The following is a 16,801-nucleotide window of genomic DNA, read 5'->3' on the forward strand; positions in this document are numbered from 1 at the left end:
CGAGGTCTGCATGGGCAGGCCCTGCATCCTATCAGAATCACCCAGCCCTGGGGTGTCAGATCCCCTCCTGCCTCCTCCTGCAGCTCCGCCCCGGAGGCCTCGTCCCCACGAGCTCAGAAGGCTTTGTTCGCATCCCAGACCAAGTAGCACCCTGGACCCACTGTAGCTGCAGAAGCTAGATTTATTGGTGGATTCTGATTCAGGGCTGCACTCAGGTCTCTGGTGACTGGTGCCCACCACCAACCAGATAGCCTTGGCAGGGTAACCCACAGCCCAGCCCTGGAGACCCAGAAGTGCTCATATCCTAGACACATCTTCAAGCTCTTTTGAGGATGAGGTAGTACTTTCTCGATTATTGACCAACTATTGGATAATCCCAGTCAAAGCCGATGCTGGAGATGCCCAGAAGCTTATGTTGTCCGAAGACTCCAGTGAGTACTTTCTCACTCCCATCAGGGAAGGCAGAAAAGCTCCTGCCACCAATCTCTCCAAATGTGGCATTATGCCCATAGCTAGTGTAGATGACCAAGCGCCGGAGGAAAATCTTGTAGGAGCCATCAACTCTTGTAATGTATTCACCGGGCTGCAGGACAAATTCCTGAGGGGTCCCACCTGGGGCTCCATATTTCTCACTCCAGGAGGAGCCAAACCTCACCTGGATACTGGGAGAAAGGGTTAGCTTTGAAGGTCCAGGGTCTGGGTGACCCGCAAATCCCCAATCCTCTAAACACCACCGCCCCCCACCCCATGTCCAGCAAGGACAGCCTGTCACTGCAGCATAAGTCCCTGACGTGACTTTGGTACCCAAGACAGGCTTCCTGGTCTCAACCCCTTCTCTCCCATTTTCAGACTCTGTGATTTGGGGCTTGCTGACCAGCCTCTGGAGAAGGCAATGGCACCCCACTCCAGTACTCTTGCCTGGAAAATCCCATGGATGGAGTAGCCTGGTAGGCTGCAGTCCATGTGGTCGCTAAGAGTCGGACATGACTGAGCAACTTCACTTTCTCTTTTCACTTTCATGCATTGGAGAAGGAAATGGAAACCCACTCCAGTGTTCTTGCCTGGAGAATCCCAGGGATGGGAGAGCCTGGTGGGCTACTGTCTAGGGGATCGCACAGAGTCGGACACGACTGAAGCGACTTAGCAGCAGCAGCAGCAGCAGCAGACCAGCCTCTCCTGGCCTCAGTTTGCTCATCTGCAAAGTGGGACTGATTTGAAGGAGGAATCACTGAGATTTTCCATCAGGAGAGCTCCCCAAGGTGCACAGTCACCAGGGCCCTCAGGAGGTGCAGCTGGTCTCCTGGCTCAGAGCAGGGAGCTGACCCCGGGCCCAGCATTTGGAGCCCCAGTCACTGCACTAGACCAGGTGGGGGCCCCAGGAGCAGGTGACCCGTATCTGTGACCTTCCCCCACCTCAGTGTCCATCCCAGAGTGTCCCCTCCTCACCTGGCCCCGCCCACACGCTGGCCCCCATCATGCCTGCTGCTCTGGCCCATTCCTTCTCCCCAGGTCCCTGGGGTTCCGTAAATGCAGAGCAAATATCTACCCCAGGCCTGGAGCAAAGCCCTCATTTAACCATTAGGGGAAGACTCTGGGCTTGCTGCCTCTACACTTCTGGTGTTCAATCAGTGGTCCACTCTGACCCTCCTTCCTTTTCTCTTTGACCCTAACCTGGGCAGAACTTCTGCTTTCCCATAGGCATTCTCAAACTGAGAGACCATTTCCGGTTGAGCTGAGTTGGGGTTGAAAGGAGACAGTGGGGAGAAGCACCCCTCCCTTAAGATCAACCCAAGAAGCAGAGGCTGGACTTGCAGGGGGAGAGAGGAGGGGACAGGGCTGGGGTGCAGGGGAGGAAACAGCAGAGGAAGAGGGACAGACAGAAGGTGCTGGCTGGGGGCTCCAGGACCCCAAGGCCTCAGCTGACTCAGGAGACATCAGGACCCCAGTGAGGGTGGTGGGAGGAGGGACCAGCCCCCTCCCCAGGTTCCCGAGACAGGGGTAGGGGCTGGGATGCAGTGAGGGGCTCTGGGCCCTGCTCAACTCACCTCTTAATTATGCCAGCGATACCTATAAACACTCTGATCCCGGTGATCTCATTTTCATTGTCTTCAGTTGTACTGAAATATGAGCCTCCTCCATGCCCATACAAAGCTATTAATGAGAGGACCAGGTGGGGAAGAGAAAAGAAAATAAACACATGTTGTTTTTTTCTGTCCAGCAGAAGGCACAGCCCCTCCAGACAAGGGGACAGGCCTGAGAGCAGTGTTAGTCTGTGACTAGAGCTGGCCCAGACCCCGGGCCCTGGATGCTGGGAGGTGAGGGTGGTCTCCGGGGGGATGCTTTGGACAGGGGAGCCCCAGCCAGACTTACCCCCTGCCCAGCAGGTGGGGCTCCACAGGAGGGCGAGGGTCAGCCACAGCATCATGGCTTCTGGCTGGAGATCAAGGGCTCCTGGGGAGAAGAGGACAGGCCATCTGATCTCAGAGAAGGGCCTCCCCTGACCTCGTGGGCCCAACCATGGTGGGGAGGGGAGGTTGTCTTACCTGGTCTGCAGAGTCTTGAGGTCCCGTCCTGGTGCTGGGAGTCTGGTGGTGCCTGGGTACCCTCTACTGGGCCCTTTATACCCTCCTCTTGGGCCCTGTGGGCCCCCCTCCTGGAGGAAGGAGCAAAGGGGTCACCAGGGGGGCAGGAAGGAGATGGGGGTGGGGGTTCTTCCTGGGGCAAACCCCAGAGCCATCCAGTGGGGAGGCTCCCGGATGTGCTGTGTTTATTGTCTTGGCCCCGCAGCCTACACAAATACAAGGAGACAATGACAGGTATTTTACTCTCACCTCTGGGTCTCTCTTCTGGGCACCTGCACTTGACCTTGACTTCAGAGGTGGGGGAGGTGTCCTGAGAGCCCTTCCCAGTTGACCAAACAGGGCCAGCCTCACAGGGGTGCTTCAGGGTAGCTGCCTGCAGCAGCTTCATGGGGCTCAGGGCTCCTACCTCGAGCAGAGCACGGTTCAGGGTCCAGAACCCCCCATGGTAACAAGCAGAAGGGGTGCAGAGCGTGGTCTGGTGTGTGCATGGCCTCACAGGAGAATAGTTGGCCACCAGGAACCTGGGTCCCTGGCTTCATCAGGATGGCAGTGCTGGGGGCCTGTGTCCGGTGGAGCCCTGTCTAGCTGACACCACATGGCTAACCCAGGGGTCAGCACACTATGGCCTGAAGGCCAAGTCCCACCCTCCATGGGTTTCTCCCTCACTACTTGTGTGCTTAGAATACTGTTTACATTTTGATATGGTTAGAATAAATTTCAAGAAAATTTGCAACAATTGGAAAACCCTGAAGTTTCAATGTCCTTGTCCATAAACACGTGTTATTGTTCATCATCTGGATATAGTCTGGGGCTGTGTCCAGGCTGGAAGTGGCACTAGGGAGCATGTTCCATGTACTTTATGACCTGGAAACATCAAATGTGTGGCCCTTCACCCACCACGTCAGGATTCCTGGTGGACTCCTCTTCCCTGCTTGGGAAGAGACCACACTCTGTCCGTGGTCCTGGCTGCAGGGGCTGGAGGGCTTCATACAACAATCAGCCTTTGTGCAGAGAAGGGAGCAGAGGGCAACTTTGTCCAGGAGCTGGCCCCTCTTTCTGGGCCTGCACTGTTCCCCCTGGACAGGCTCCTTAGGGCTCAGCACCCCCACCCCGACTCCTGTGGCAAAGGTGAGGCCCTCACCAGTCCTCCAGAACTCCGCACGTGCCCCCAGAGGCCTCCAGCCCTGTGATGCCTCTGGGGAAGGGCAGGGCCAGCCGGCTGCAGGGGGCAGAGAAGTCCTCCCAGGGCCCTGGATCCTCCTGGGGAGGCAGAGACGCAGGAGGCCTAGGGCCCCGGCACGTACAGCTGCTGGAGGAAGGGGCCCAGAGGTGGCACAAAGGGGCCTGTGTTCCTGCCCCAGCCCAGCGTCAGGCACTTTTTCAGATTTTTCTGTCAGTTGGGAACCTTCCTTCTCTCTTCAGGCTGCCAGGGCTTGAGCTCAAAAGGAAGGTCTGCCTGGCCGGGACTCCAGGAAGAGTACCTGGGGTGGGAGTTGGAGGAAGGGTTGGCTGCCGGCCTGGACAAGGAGGGGATAACAGAACTTGCCTGAGGGCACAGGGGTGCATTTTCACAGAACACACGATTATTCGATATGCACACACACGCGCATGCGTGCTCAGTGGCTTCAGTCATGTCCGACTCTTTGCAATCCTAAGGACCGTAGCCCACCAGGCTCCTCTGTCCATGGAATTCTCCAGGCAAGCACGCTGGGGTGAGTTGCATGCCCTCCTCCAGGGGATCTCCCCAACCTAAGGATTGAACCCACGTCTCCTGCATTGGCAGGCCGATTCTTTACCACTAGTGCCACCTGGGAAGCCCACATGTACACAGACATAAGCTCAACCAGTCAATCCTAACGGAAATCAGTCCTGAATGTTCATTGGAAGGGCTGATGCTGAAGCTGAAAACTCCAATACTCTGGCCACCTGATGCAAAAAACTGACTCATTGGAAAAGACCCTGATGCTGGGAAAGATCGAGGGCAGGAGGAGAAGGGGATGACAGAGGATGAGATGGTTGGATGGCATCACCGACTCAGTGAACATGAGTTTGAGTAAATTCTAGGAGTTGGTGAAGGACAGAAGCCTGGCGTGCTGCCGTCCATGGGGTCGCAAAGAATCGGACATGACTGAGCGACTGAACTGAACTGCAGCTCAAAAGGTACCACAGGCTTGTAGGCAGATACACCTTCAAACACACACACCTGCCAGCTCTCCCGACAAGAGGAGCTTGCACATGCTCCTCCACCTATGTATACCACACACACATAAGCAGCAAGCCCTCGTCCCAGGGGAGTTCTCCTGCCCTGCAGACAGTCACCTTCTTGCTGTGCCCTCCCAGGGCTGATGTAGCCAGCTCTCTGCTGTATACAAGCATTCTGATTCCATTGAGAGGGCCCCACACTAAGGCCCTCATCTCACATAAAGACTTCCCAAGGCCCCACTGCCCAACTCCCATCCTGTTGGGGCAGGGCTGTAACATACGGATTTGGAGGGAGCCCAACTTTCAGTTCATAACCCATCCTGTGCAGACTCTAACTTATTTTCCTGCCTCTGTGTTTCCTGCTTATTGATATTTGTATCCAGAAGCTTGAGCAAATACAAATCAATTTTTCTGGACAAGATACTTCAGAGTGGCAGGTGTGTCTTCTATCAGGAGGTGTGCGACACTTTCTCATCTCTTGGTGATGAAGGCAATTGCTGGACATCATTGCAAAGATCAATTTATTTATTTGATTGAAACATGGTGATATTCTACAATTCCTTCTCTGCTAATTAGCTGCAAATTGTCTGTAAAGAGTAATTTCCTCTTCTATTTAATTATTCTGAGGTACAGCTCATGTGTGACTGGAGCCTGGGTCTCCCAGACATAGGGGTGACGAGCTGCCTGCAGGATGGTGTGGCTCCACGTCCACTCCGGGGAGGCCGGACTGGCTCTGCCAACCTTGGCTCCTAGGAGGGGGTGGCCTCAGATGAGCCTGCTGTCCCCAGCTTCCTCTCGGCCATCTCCCTGGAAGGGCAGGACAGGAGCCCGAGAGGACTGGGGTGAGCGGCGGCCCGGGTGCCGTCAGTGATCCAGGCCGCCGACCCCTGGCAGGGTCTGCAAAAGGAGGGGCTGTGGGGCTGGGCGGCCTCCTGCTGCTCCTGATTCCAGATCTGCTGACCCCGAGGGGACCCTCCACCCCTGCCCCGCCCCTACTCTGCTCTCCTGTGGGGCTGGGGTCTCCCACTTCTCTCATCCTCCAGGGAACTTCCTGGATGTCTGGGATAGGGCTGCTGGCCAAGGCCCAGCCTAGGGGGCAGCGAGGCTGCTGGGGCGGGGGCAGGAGAAAGAATCAAGGAGACCCGGAAGCCCCTCAGTGGGGGTGGGTCCTCCGAGCCCGGACGGAGAACTGGGGCTCGCCCTGTCCTTGCACTCCTGGCTTTTAAGACCAGGAGGGTGACCCCACCTCCCCCATCTGTCTGGTTTCCTAGGGGCCCTTGGGGACGTGCAGCCTCCAGGAAGGCCCAGCCCTGGACATTTCAGCCAAGGATCCAGGCCAGGGGCGCACGTGTAGGAGACGCTGGAGAAGAAACAGAGGATGAGACACGTCTGATGTGCAAGTCTGGGCCCCGTCCCCACCGGCCCAGCCCTCCAGGGTGTGGCCCCTCCAGGGAGGCCAGGAAGACTGTGGGAGACCAAGGGGCCCCCTGAGGACCGTGGCCGTTGCACATCAGCTGGGGACGGCCTCGAGGGGCAGGAAGGTGGGGCCCCCTCACCCCCCAGTTGGGCATCCTGGGGGTTACAGCTTCCTCGGGTAGGTGGGGTGCACGGAGAGTGACCACAGGCTCCTCACCTCGCCCCCAGCACCTGCGTCTGCCCCACCTCTGTCCTGATTGATTGATTGATTTACGTGGTTGGGACCAGCTGCGCTTTATTGACCAGGAGGTTGTCATCAGTGAGTGTGAAGGGGGGTCTCCACCCAGGGCCCTGGACACAGAGCCGAGCACAGGCCAGAATACGGGGCCAGGGGCCTGTGTGCGCAGGAAGCTGAGCCAGTGCTCCGATTCTCATTGCTACCTATCTTTACCAGCCCCTGACCCCGGCCCAGGACACCTGCTCACGGCTCCCGAGCAGGGCCCCCTGCCCGCCCCGCCCCTGAGGCCACACCAGCCTCGTCTCTACACCCCCGACCTACACAGACAGGGTGGGCGAACCCTGAAGATCTCCCTCAAGCAGCATCATTGCCCCTCACACCCCTGCTGCAGCCGGTGGCCTTTCTCTTACTTGGGGCCCTGTAAACCCTGAGTGATGGAGTCCAGATTCAGCCTCCCAGTGAGATTTGCAATTCGGGAGCCTTGGTGGTGACACAGAAGATGGTGAATCTCAAATGGATTTGGGAGTTCCCTGGTGGTCCAGCAGTCAGGACTCAGCACTTTTACGGCCAAGAGCAGGCTCAAGCTTTGATTGAGGGACTAAGATCTCACAAGCTGTGAAACAGCCAAAAACAGAAAGTCAAACAAGCAAAAAAAAAAAAAAAAAAATGGGGGCTTTGAAGGAGACAGCCAGGCGCTTGAGGCCCAAGACTGGTGCGTCATGAGTCCTGATGTTGTGGAATCCGGAGTTGCAAAACACACCTCGGAGGACACTCAAGACAGTGAAGTACAGTTTATTATTCCAGCAGGTCCAAAGGGAATCAGCTCCCAACAAGGACCCTGATGTTTCTGAGAGGCCATTTTATACCCCCCCACTACGTGACTGGTTACATGTTAGCAACCTCTTTGTTGTATATGATTGAGTTTTACAGCAAGTAGGTGCTAGGAGAACAAACAATTAAGGTTAAAGAGGGGGGAATAATGATTATGCATCAAGCGGGGAATGTCTCCATGTTTAATCTAACAGGGGCAGCCTGACCTCAACAGCAATCTCTGTTTGCTGTCTGTAAGGAGAGTCTCCAGGAGTACTGGTTTTCACCAGCATTGGTTTCCTCAGTCTTGGGCAGGGCTCAGGCCCAGTCCACATCCTGTCTTTAAGACCAATGACAGGCTTCATGACGGAGTCGCTCCAGCTTTCCTCAACTGGCCCTAACACTGGGACAGCTGGTCATCACTGAAACCAACACCCCGTGTGGAGTGCACATTTGTGTGTGTGTGTCTGTGTCTGTGTGTGTGTGTCTCTGTGTCTCTGTGTTTCTGTGTGTCTCTGTGTGTGTGTGTGTCTCTGTGTGTCTGTGTCTCTGTGTGTGTGTCTCTGGGTGTCTCTGTACGTGTGTGTGTCTGTGTGTATCTGTGTGTGTGTGTGTGTGTGTCTGTGTGTATCTCTGTGTGTCTGTGTCTGTGTGTGTGTGTCTGTGTGTGTCTCTGTGTGTCTCTGTGTGTGTGTGTCTGTGTGTATCTCTGTGTGTGTGTCTGTGTGTGTGTATTTCTGTGTGTGTGTCTCTGTGTGTATCTGTGTGTGTGTGTCTGTGTGTGTGTCTATGTATCTCTGTGTCTGTGTGTCTGTGTGTGTGTCTGTCTGTGTGTGTCTCTGTATGTGTGTGTGTGTCTGTGTGTATCTCTGTGTGTGTCTGTGTCTCTGTGTGTGTGTCTGTGTGTATCTCTGTGTCTGTGTGTGTCTGTGTGTGTGTCTGTGTGTGTCTGTCTGTGTGTCTCTGTGTGTGTCTCTGTGTGTATCTCTGTGTGTGTGTATCTCTGTGTGTCTCTGTCTGTGTGTGTCTGTGTGTGTATTTCTGTGTGTGTGTGTCTATGTGTGTGTCTGTGTGTGTGTCTATGTGTGTGTCTGTGTGTATGTCTGTGTGTGTGTATCTCTGTGTGTCTCTGTCTGTGTGTGTCTGTGTGTATTTCTGTGTGTGTGTGTGTCTGTGTGTGCTCTGTGTGTGTGTGTCTGTGTGTGTCTCTGTGTGTCTGTGTCTGTGTGTGTGTGTCTGTGTCTCTGTGTGTCTGTGTGTATCTCTGTGTCTGTGTGTCTGTGTGTATCTCTGTGTCTGTGTGTCTGTGTATGTGTCTGTGTGTGTCTGTCTGTGTGTGTCTGTGTGTGTGTCTCTGTGTGTGTGTCTGTCTGTGTGTGTCTCTGTGTGTATCTCTGTGTGTGTGTGTCTGTGTGTGTCTCTCTGTGTGTCTGTGTCTGTGTGTATCTGTGTGTGTGTGTCTGTGTTTGTCTCTCTGTGTGTGTCTCTGTGTGTCTGTGTCTGTGTGTATCTGTGTGTGTGTGTCTGTGTGTGTGTCTGTGTGTGTCTCTCTGTGTGTGTCTCTGTGTGTGTCTCTGTGTGTCTGTGTGTGTGTGTGTCTCTGTGTATCTCTGTGTGTGTGTGCCTGTGCGTGTGTCTGTGTGTGTGTGTCTGTGTGTGTCTCTGTGTGTGTCTGTGTCTCTGTGTGTCTGTCTGTGTGTGTCTCTGTGTGTATCTCTGTGTGTGTGTGTCTGTGTGTGTCTCTCTGTGTGTCTGTGTCTGTGTGTATCTGTGTGTGTGTGTCTGTGTTTGTCTCTCTGTGTGTGTCTCTGTGTGTCTGTGTCTGTGTGTATCTGTGTGTGTGTGTCTGTGTGTGTGTCTGTGTGTGTCTCTCTGTGTGTGTCTCTGTGTGTGTCTCTGTGTGTCTGTGTGTGTGTGTGTCTCTGTGTATCTCTGTGTGTGTGTGCCTGTGCGTGTGTCTGTGTGTGTGTGTCTGTGTGTATCTCTGTGTGTGTCTGTGTCTCTGTGTGTGTGTCTGTGTGTATCTCTGTGTCTGTGTGTCTGTGTGTGTATGTGTGTGTCTGTGTGTGTCTGTGTGTCTCTGTGTGTGTGTCTGTGTGTGTCTCTGTGTGTGTGTGTCTCTGTGTGTCTCTGTCTGTGTGTGTCTGTGTGTGTATTTCTGTGTGTGTGTGTATGTGTGTATGTGTGTGTGTGTTTCTGTGTGTCTCTGTCTGTGTGTGTCTGTGTGTATTTCTCTGTGTGTGTGTGTCTGTGTATTTCTGTGTGTGTGTCTGTGTGTGTCTCTGTCTCTGTGTGTGTCTGTGTGTCTGTCTGTGTGTCTGTCTGTGTGTGTCTCTGTGTGTGTCTCTGTCTGTGTGTGTATCTCTGTGTGTCTGTGTCTGTGTGTGTGTGTGTCCCTCAGGCCCCGCACACTTGCCAGCAGCAGACAGCAGAAGTCGCTCCGCTCCCGGGGTACCTCCGCCCCCACCCGCCTCCCGCTGTCACCAGTGAGTGAGGAGGACGGAGCCTGAAGCCCAGAGCCTGCAGCCAGACCTCGGCCAGGATCCAGGCTCCAGGATCCCTTTGTCCTCTTTGCCCGCAGCTCCCAGAGGCTGTTTGCAGAGGATTCGGAAGACTGACCCTTGTGCTTCTAGAACTCCACCCCAGCCCCGGCCTGGAAAACAGACAAAGAGGTTCTCTTGGGGCCCGTGGGGGTTCTCCTGGGGGCGGAGGGAGCCCCGCCTCCAGCAGCTCCTCTTGGCCCCTGGCTGCCCACCCCCGGCTGCATGGCTGAATGTCCCTCAAGGCCCCGGGGCTGGCCGGCCCCTGCACCCTGATCGGTGTCTGGCGGGCCCAGGACGAAGGCCACTGTCCAGGGACAGGATAGGGGAGGAGCCGGGCACCGCGCTGGTCATTGCTGCGGAGGAGAAACCGCTCACAGCGCACACGTGAGGACCCTGCATGGCTCAGCTGGGACGCGGGTAAGGAAGGGGTTAGAGGCCCTGGAATGTTCCAAAGGCCGTGAGGCTGACGTCTGACCACAGACCAGATGAGGAGCAGGAACCAAGCCCAGGATAAGCTGCCCTTCCCTCAGCCTGGACCCCGGGGCTCAGGTGTGGCACGTGTCTGGTCTCTGAACTTTCTAGAACCACCAAGAAAGGAGCTCACGGGCACCAGGCCGGTTCTGCCAAAGGCCCTTGAGCGTCTTGGCCCCGAGTCCCTAGAGCAGCAGAAGGAAACCTGCAGGGAGACCTCGAGTCGTGGGAGTCTGAAGTGCGTGGGCACGTGGGGTGCGGGGACACAGGAAAGGACGTCTCTCCCCAGAGGGCACCCGATGGACCCTGGACGGACATCTGAATAAGGGGGCAGAGCGGTGGGGGGTTTAATCCCACAGCTCACTGGGTGTAGTACGTCAACTCTCCTGAAGATAGGAGCCTCTCTCCCCTCTGAGAGGGGCTGTGAGGATTAAATGAGATTACACTTGTGAAACCCCCGGGCATTAGGTCTGACCCCATGGGGGTTCAGGATCAATGCTAGTCTTCCTTCCACCCACCCATCCATCCATCCATCCACTACTGCAGGAATAAATCAAATCACAGGAGAACTGCTCACACACAAACAAAACTCTTCAACAGGAATAGCTTCCACCAGTGGCACTTGGGAATTAGCTCCTTTCTGTTGCAGAATTAATTCCTTGCCCCTGACTTGCTAAAAGGGACATCTGTTTCAGTCCTGAGGATTCTGGACCCCTTTTCTGGTGCCCACCTCCTCTGGAGCTGGCAGCTGGGAGGGGGTCGCCTGACAGTGTCTCCTGGTTGGGGAAAGGAGGGTCAGGATGGAAGGCTGATGGAAGGAGGTTGATGGAAGAGACAGGACTGATGTTCACAGCAGGCCCTGCCCTAGTCTGAGGAAGGCAGGAGAAGAGGAGGATGTGGAGGAGAGCGGGCAGCCGGGGCAGAGGTGTGGGGGCGGGGCAGGGTGCCAACTGGGTGGGGGGCCCTTGTGGGGGTTCATTGCGAAGCCCACGCCCGGGCACAGTCCAGCCACATTCAGGAGCCGGTTCTCAGGGATTCCTTCATGGTTCCCACAGCAAACACCGAGGCATCCTCCAGGCCGAGCCCTGCCCCACGGAGTCACGCGTGGTGGGGACGCTGCCCGGGTCCTCAGCATCTCGGGTGATCCGCATGCGAAGCTCACACGGTGCGCGGGCCGGCGGCTAGCACCCGGGGACAGCGAGCCTGGGGGCCCCTGGAACCACTGCCCTGGAGAACAAGAACCAGGCGTGCTCACCTGCGTGCAGGACCTTTATTCAATGCGGGCACTTAGCGTCGCTCTGGCCTTGCCGACTGGTACCAGCCCGGGGTCACCTGGCCTTCGGTCCCGACAGGTGATCGGAGCCCACCTGACCGCGAGGAAGCCCCGCGCGGGGGGCGGATCCGGGACTGGGCCTCGCTGGGTCCTGCTTCCCCGGGGAGAGGGGTGGGGTGGGGGCCGTCGGCTCCGGTCACCGCGGCGGGCCGACTGCGCGGACAGCTTCTCAGGGTCCAATCCTCACCTGAAGCTGATTCCCGAAAGGCAGAGGAGCCGGTGCAGGCGGCCGGCGGACTGACCAGAGCGGCGGCTGGGCGGCGGGAGCGCGCGGTACCCGGCGGCGGCTGGCGCCCCTGCTGGTGCCGCAGCGCGGGTGCGCGACGCGGCCGCCGGGCGACGCCTCTAGCGCGTCCACTGGGGGGACTCCAGTCCAGGCTGCTGGGGGCTCCTGACCCCGGGCTCCAGTGTGCCCCAAACCCCAGCCGGACGCTGGGAGGGACGCAGACTCACCGGCCTCCCCTCCCTACCCTAGCACCCCCTCCCCGCTCCAGGACTGATGTTTTTTCTGAAACACCCAAGATGCACAGAGCCGGGAGCTTTGGGTTCGTGGGAAGGAAGAATTCAGACAGGCTCCACCCGAGGTGACCCCCAAGGAGAGACACAGAAACAATGGCCCAACAGAGGCTGGCTGCAGAGAAGGTGGGAGAAGGCCCCACCCTTCCCTCACTTGGGTGGAGTTGCCTGAGCTCTTGGTAGATTTCCTGTGTAAATTACAAATCTAAAACCCCTGCCCCTTCCATAGACTTGGAATAAGGTATCACTCGGATGAGGCCTCCAGACCAAGTGTCTGAACCCTGGTGACATCATGTCACTGCTCTCCCCCCACTGTATCTGAAGGAACAGCCTGGGAGAGGTTGATCACCTTGCCCGAGGCGCTTTGGGGACATGGTGGCCAAGGCCAGGCAGGATCCTGGGGACAAGACCTGAGCCCGACCACCATTGCCACACACCTTCACCCCGGATCTACAGAGACCCCTCTGAGCTCCAGGCGCCCTGCTCCTAGGTCTCCTCCCTGTCCCTGGTTCTTACAAACGTCCCCCAGCTAAGGGGGACATGCGGATCTCAGCACAATCCAACCCACCGTCCCAGGGCACCTCACCGGAGGACAGCTGTCACCCACTCCACCCCCTGGGGGCAAGTGGGAAGCCCGCCCGCAGGGGAGGGGATGCAGAAGAGCTGCCAGCCGGCTAAGCCCTCAGCAAACAGGACGCCATGAAGCCGTGAGGACAAAGCTGGAGAGCCCCCTCCGCCACGTGTGAGGCTGGAGAAGCTCTGCTGTGAGTCTTGCTGCCTTTTCTGGATCCTTCCTTCTGCCTTCCCTGACCAGAAAGAAGGGAATGTCCTGAAAAGCAGTTTCAGATACACCTGTTGATGTGTGCCTCAGAAGCGTCCTGTGAACCCCTGTGCCTTTATTACTGCTTCAGGAAGAGACAGATCTGGCAGTTCCCTGGTGGCCTAGTGACTGGGATTTCGCTATGAAGGTCTGGGTTCGATCCCTGGTCGGGGGACCAACCTTTGTGCCTTGAGGCCTGGCCAAAATACAAAAAGGAAAAAAAAAAAAACCAGAAAGGCAAATCTGCAAACAGCCAGAATTTAGAAGTCATGCTGAATGTGAAATTCAAGCTATCTGGGAGGACTGTAATTTACATGACAAGGTCACAGGTGATGTGAAAGAGTGGTCTGAAGTACTCTTTATACCAAAGGAAAGATGAAATTTCCATAGAAGATGATGAAAACATCAGAGCTTTCTTCCACATCTGAGTTCATGGATTCCTGCATTTTCCCCACAGACTCCAGGTTAAAACCACAAAGTGACCCTCCTGTGTGGACTGTAGCCTGCCAGGTTCCTCTGTCCATGGGATTCTCCAGACAAGAATACTGGAGTGGGATACCATGCCCTTCACCAGGGGATCTTCCTGACCCAGGATTCAAACCTGGGTCTCCCACATTGTAGGCAAGATTCTTTACCATCTGAGCTACCAGAGAAACCCGAGTGACCCTCAACAGGCACTTAAATTTAAAATTAGAGAAGAGGAACATGTCGGTGAGGATCTCCTCAAAGAGATGAGGATCTGTCTGGAAACCTTCGCTGGTCTGGGGGTCTGAGCCCAGACTTTGCAACCAGACCTCCTCCCCCTCAATCCCGACTCTGTCACTTGTGCCGTGTGACAGGCAGAGCCTCTGTGCCCTCTGGGCCTGTGCTGTCTCCTTCTGCAAATGGGGAAGCAGAAGTCCTATCTCTCTAGGGCTGCCAGGCAGGGAGCTGAGGGGGGACAGGGCGGCCTCTGCACCATGGCTGAGGGGCAGGCTGCTGCAGTCTGATGGAGGTGTTGAGAGAATGTGCCGTGCCTGAGGGCTGCTTTCCTTTCCCTTCGGGCTGTAACAGATGCCTGCCTTTCAAGAAGTGGGGTCCTGGGGGTGCCTGGCTCTGGCCATTCCCGTGTTGATCTCTTGGCCTGGAAGGCCTCCCTCCCTTAACCCCACCTGGCCAGCTCTCACTCAGCCCTTAAACTTAGCTCAGATGTTGCCTCCTCCAGGAAGTCTTCCCTGAAGCACACCCACCACTAGGCATGTGCCTGAGCACAGGGCACTAGACCTGTCACTATCAATGCAGATGAAACCACCAGTTGCCTCCATCTCCTTCTGCATCCACTCCCCGTGGGGAACCCCCAGCTGGACGCATGGCCCACTCTCTGTTCCTCCAGAGTACAGGGAACCCGTAGCCAGCCAGAGGGCATACCTGTTCCAAATGGGTAAATGAATGATTGAGTGGCTTCCCCAAGCCCCTGCATACTCAGAGAATCCTGGAATTGAGCCTGGACAGCTCAGGTTCCCTGGATGGCCTTGAAGCAGAGAGTCAGGATGGGGCCTCTGGGAGCTCTGAATCCTCAGAGATTATGGGATCGGCTGGGGTCTGCATGGGCAGGCCCTGCATCCTGTCAGAATCACCCAGCCCTGGGGTGTCAGACCCCCTCCTGCCTCCTCCTGCAGCTCCACCCCGGAGGCCTCGTCTCCACGAGCTCAGAAGGCTTTGTTCGCATCCCAGACCAAGGAGCACCCTGGACCCACTGTGGCTGCCGAAGCTGTATTTATTGGTGGATTCTGATTCAGGGCTGCACTCAGGTCCCTGCCGCCTTGTGCCCACCACCAACCAGATGGCCTTGGCAGGGTAACCCACAGATCAGACCTGGAAACTCAGGAATGGTCATTTCTCTTTGGTTGAGGTGCTATTTGTTTAAGAATGAAGGATAACCCCATTCAAAGCCAATGCTGGTAATGCCCAGAAGCCTGTAGTGGCCGTAGACTCTGGTGAGCACCTTGTCACTGTCATCAGGGAATTCAATAAAGGTGTTGCCATCTTCCTTCCCAAATGGGAACTGCCTCCCTTGGTTTGTGTATATGGCCAAGTAACGGAGGAAATTCTTATAGGAGCCGTAGATTCCTACAATGTGTTCTTCTGGTTGCAGAATGGTTTCCTGAGGTGTCCCACCTGGGGCTCCGTATTTCGCACTCCAGGAAGAGCCATATCTCACCTGGATACTGAGAGGAAAGGGGAGCTTTGAAGGTCCAGGATATGGATGACCTGCCAATCCCCAATCCTCTAAACACCACCCCCAACGTCATCAGCAAGGACAGCCTATCACTGCAGCATAAGTGCCTGAGCACGTGACTTTGGTGCCTTCCTGGTCTCAACCCTTGCTCTGACACTTTCAGGCTCTGTGATTTGGGGCTTGTTGACCAGCCTCTCCTGGCCTTAGTTTGCTCATCTGCAAAGTGGGAATGATCTGGGGGTGCAATGACTGAGATCTTCCATCAGGAGAGCTCCCCAAGGTCACCAGGGCCCTCAGGAGGTGCAGCTGGTCTCCTGGCTCAGAGAGGGGAACTGACGCTGGGCCCAGCATTTGGAGCCCCAGTCACTGCACTAGACCAGGTGGGGGCCTCAGGAGCAGGTGACCCGTATCTGTGACCTTCCCCCACCTCAGTGTCCATCCCAGAGTGTCCTCTCCTCACCTGGCCCCGCCCACACACTGGCCCCCATCATGCCTGCTGCTCTGGCCCATTCCTTCTCCCCAAGTCCCTGGGACCCCATAATTGCAGAGCAAATATCTACCCCAGGCCTGGAGCAAAGCCCTCATTTAACCATTAGGGGAAGACTCTGGGCTTGCTGCCTCTACACTTCTGGTGTTCAATCAGTGGTCCACTCTGACCCTCCTTCCTTTTCTCTTTGACCCTAACCTGGGCAGAACTTCTGCTTTCCCATAGGCATTCTCAAACTGAGAGATCATTTCCAGTTGAGCTGAGTTGGGGTTGAAAGGAGACAGTGGGGAGAAGCACCCCTCCCTTTAGATCAACCCAAGAAGCAGAGGCCGGACTTGCAGGGGGAGAGAGGAGGGGACAGGGCTGGGGTGCAGGGGAGGAAACAGCAGAGAAAGAGGGACAGACAGAAGGTGCTGGCTGGGGGCTCCAGGACCCCAAGGCCTCAGCTGACTCAGGAGACATCAGGACCCCAGTGAGGGTGGTGGGAGGAGGGACCAGCCCCCTCCCCAGGTTCCCGAGACAGGGGTAGGGGCTGGGATGCAGTGAGGGGCTCCAGGCCCTGCTCAACTCACCTCTTGATTAGGCCCAGAGGACCTATGAACACTCGAATCCCAGTGATATCATTTTGGAAATCTCTAGAGGTACTGAAATAGGTACCTCCTCCAGACCCATACACCTCTGTTAGATGAAAGAACCAGGTGGGGAAGAGAAAAAAATAAACACACAGTGACATGTTGGCTGTTTCTGTCCAGAGAAGGACACAGCCCCTCCTACGAGGGGACAGGCCTGAGAGCAGAGTCCGTCTGACAAGGGCTGGCCCAGACCCCAGCCCTGGAGGGAGGGAGGGGAGGGGGGGCCCCCAGGGGGGTGGGCTGGGGGGGCCCCCAGCCAGACTTACCCCCTGCCCAGCAGGTGGGGCTCCACAGGAGGGCGAGGGTCAGCCACAGCAGCATGGCGTCTGGCTGGAGAGTCAAGGGCTCCTGGCGAGAAGAGGACAGGCCATCCCATCTCAGAGGGGGGCCTCCCCCGACCTCGTGCGCCAAGCCTGGGAGGGGGGGCCTTACCTGGCCTGCGGAGTCCTGTGGTCCCGTCCTGGTGCTGGGAGTCTGCTGGTGCCTGGAGGTCCTCCACTGGGCCTTTTATACCCTCCTGAGCCATATGGGCC

At 56.5% G+C, this 16,801-nt stretch overlaps 1 protein-coding gene across 1 annotated transcript; it reads right to left on the reverse strand.

Annotated features, from left to right (window-relative positions):
* Positions 1 to 14,715: 14,715 nt before the first annotated feature.
* On the reverse strand, positions 14,716 to 16,801 carry LOC133063361 (zymogen granule protein 16 homolog B-like). Its single transcript, XM_061152628.1, has 4 exons — positions 16,701 to 16,801; positions 16,535 to 16,616; positions 16,209 to 16,314; positions 14,716 to 15,138 (listed from the first exon to the last, which is right to left on the reverse strand). Exons 2-4 carry the CDS (start codon positions 16,587 to 16,589, stop codon positions 14,826 to 14,828), a joined length of 474 nt encoding a protein of 157 aa, XP_061008611.1. The 5' UTR covers positions 16,590 to 16,616; positions 16,701 to 16,801; the 3' UTR covers positions 14,716 to 14,825.

The sequence above is a fragment of the Dama dama genome, chromosome 10 (genome assembly GCF_033118175.1).
Source record: "Dama dama isolate Ldn47 chromosome 10, ASM3311817v1, whole genome shotgun sequence".
NCBI classification, from domain to species: Eukaryota; Metazoa; Chordata; class Mammalia; order Artiodactyla; family Cervidae; genus Dama; species Dama dama.

What these genes read in the sequence shown, in the direction of transcription:
- LOC133063361 (XM_061152628.1), bottom strand. Translation starts at nt 16,589, where the DNA reads ATGCTGCTGTGGCTGACCCTCGCCCTCCTGTGGAGCCCCACCTGCTGG. An exon ending in CCCCACCTGCTGGGCAGGGG is followed by an intron (nt 16,315 to 16,534) that starts GTAAGTCTGGCT and finishes TTCATCTAACAG; the next exon opens with AGGTGTATGGGTCTGGAGGA. An exon ending in CCTCTGGGCCTAATCAAGAG is followed by an intron (nt 15,139 to 16,208) that starts GTGAGTTGAGCA and finishes CTTTCCTCTCAG; the next exon opens with TATCCAGGTGAGATATGGCT.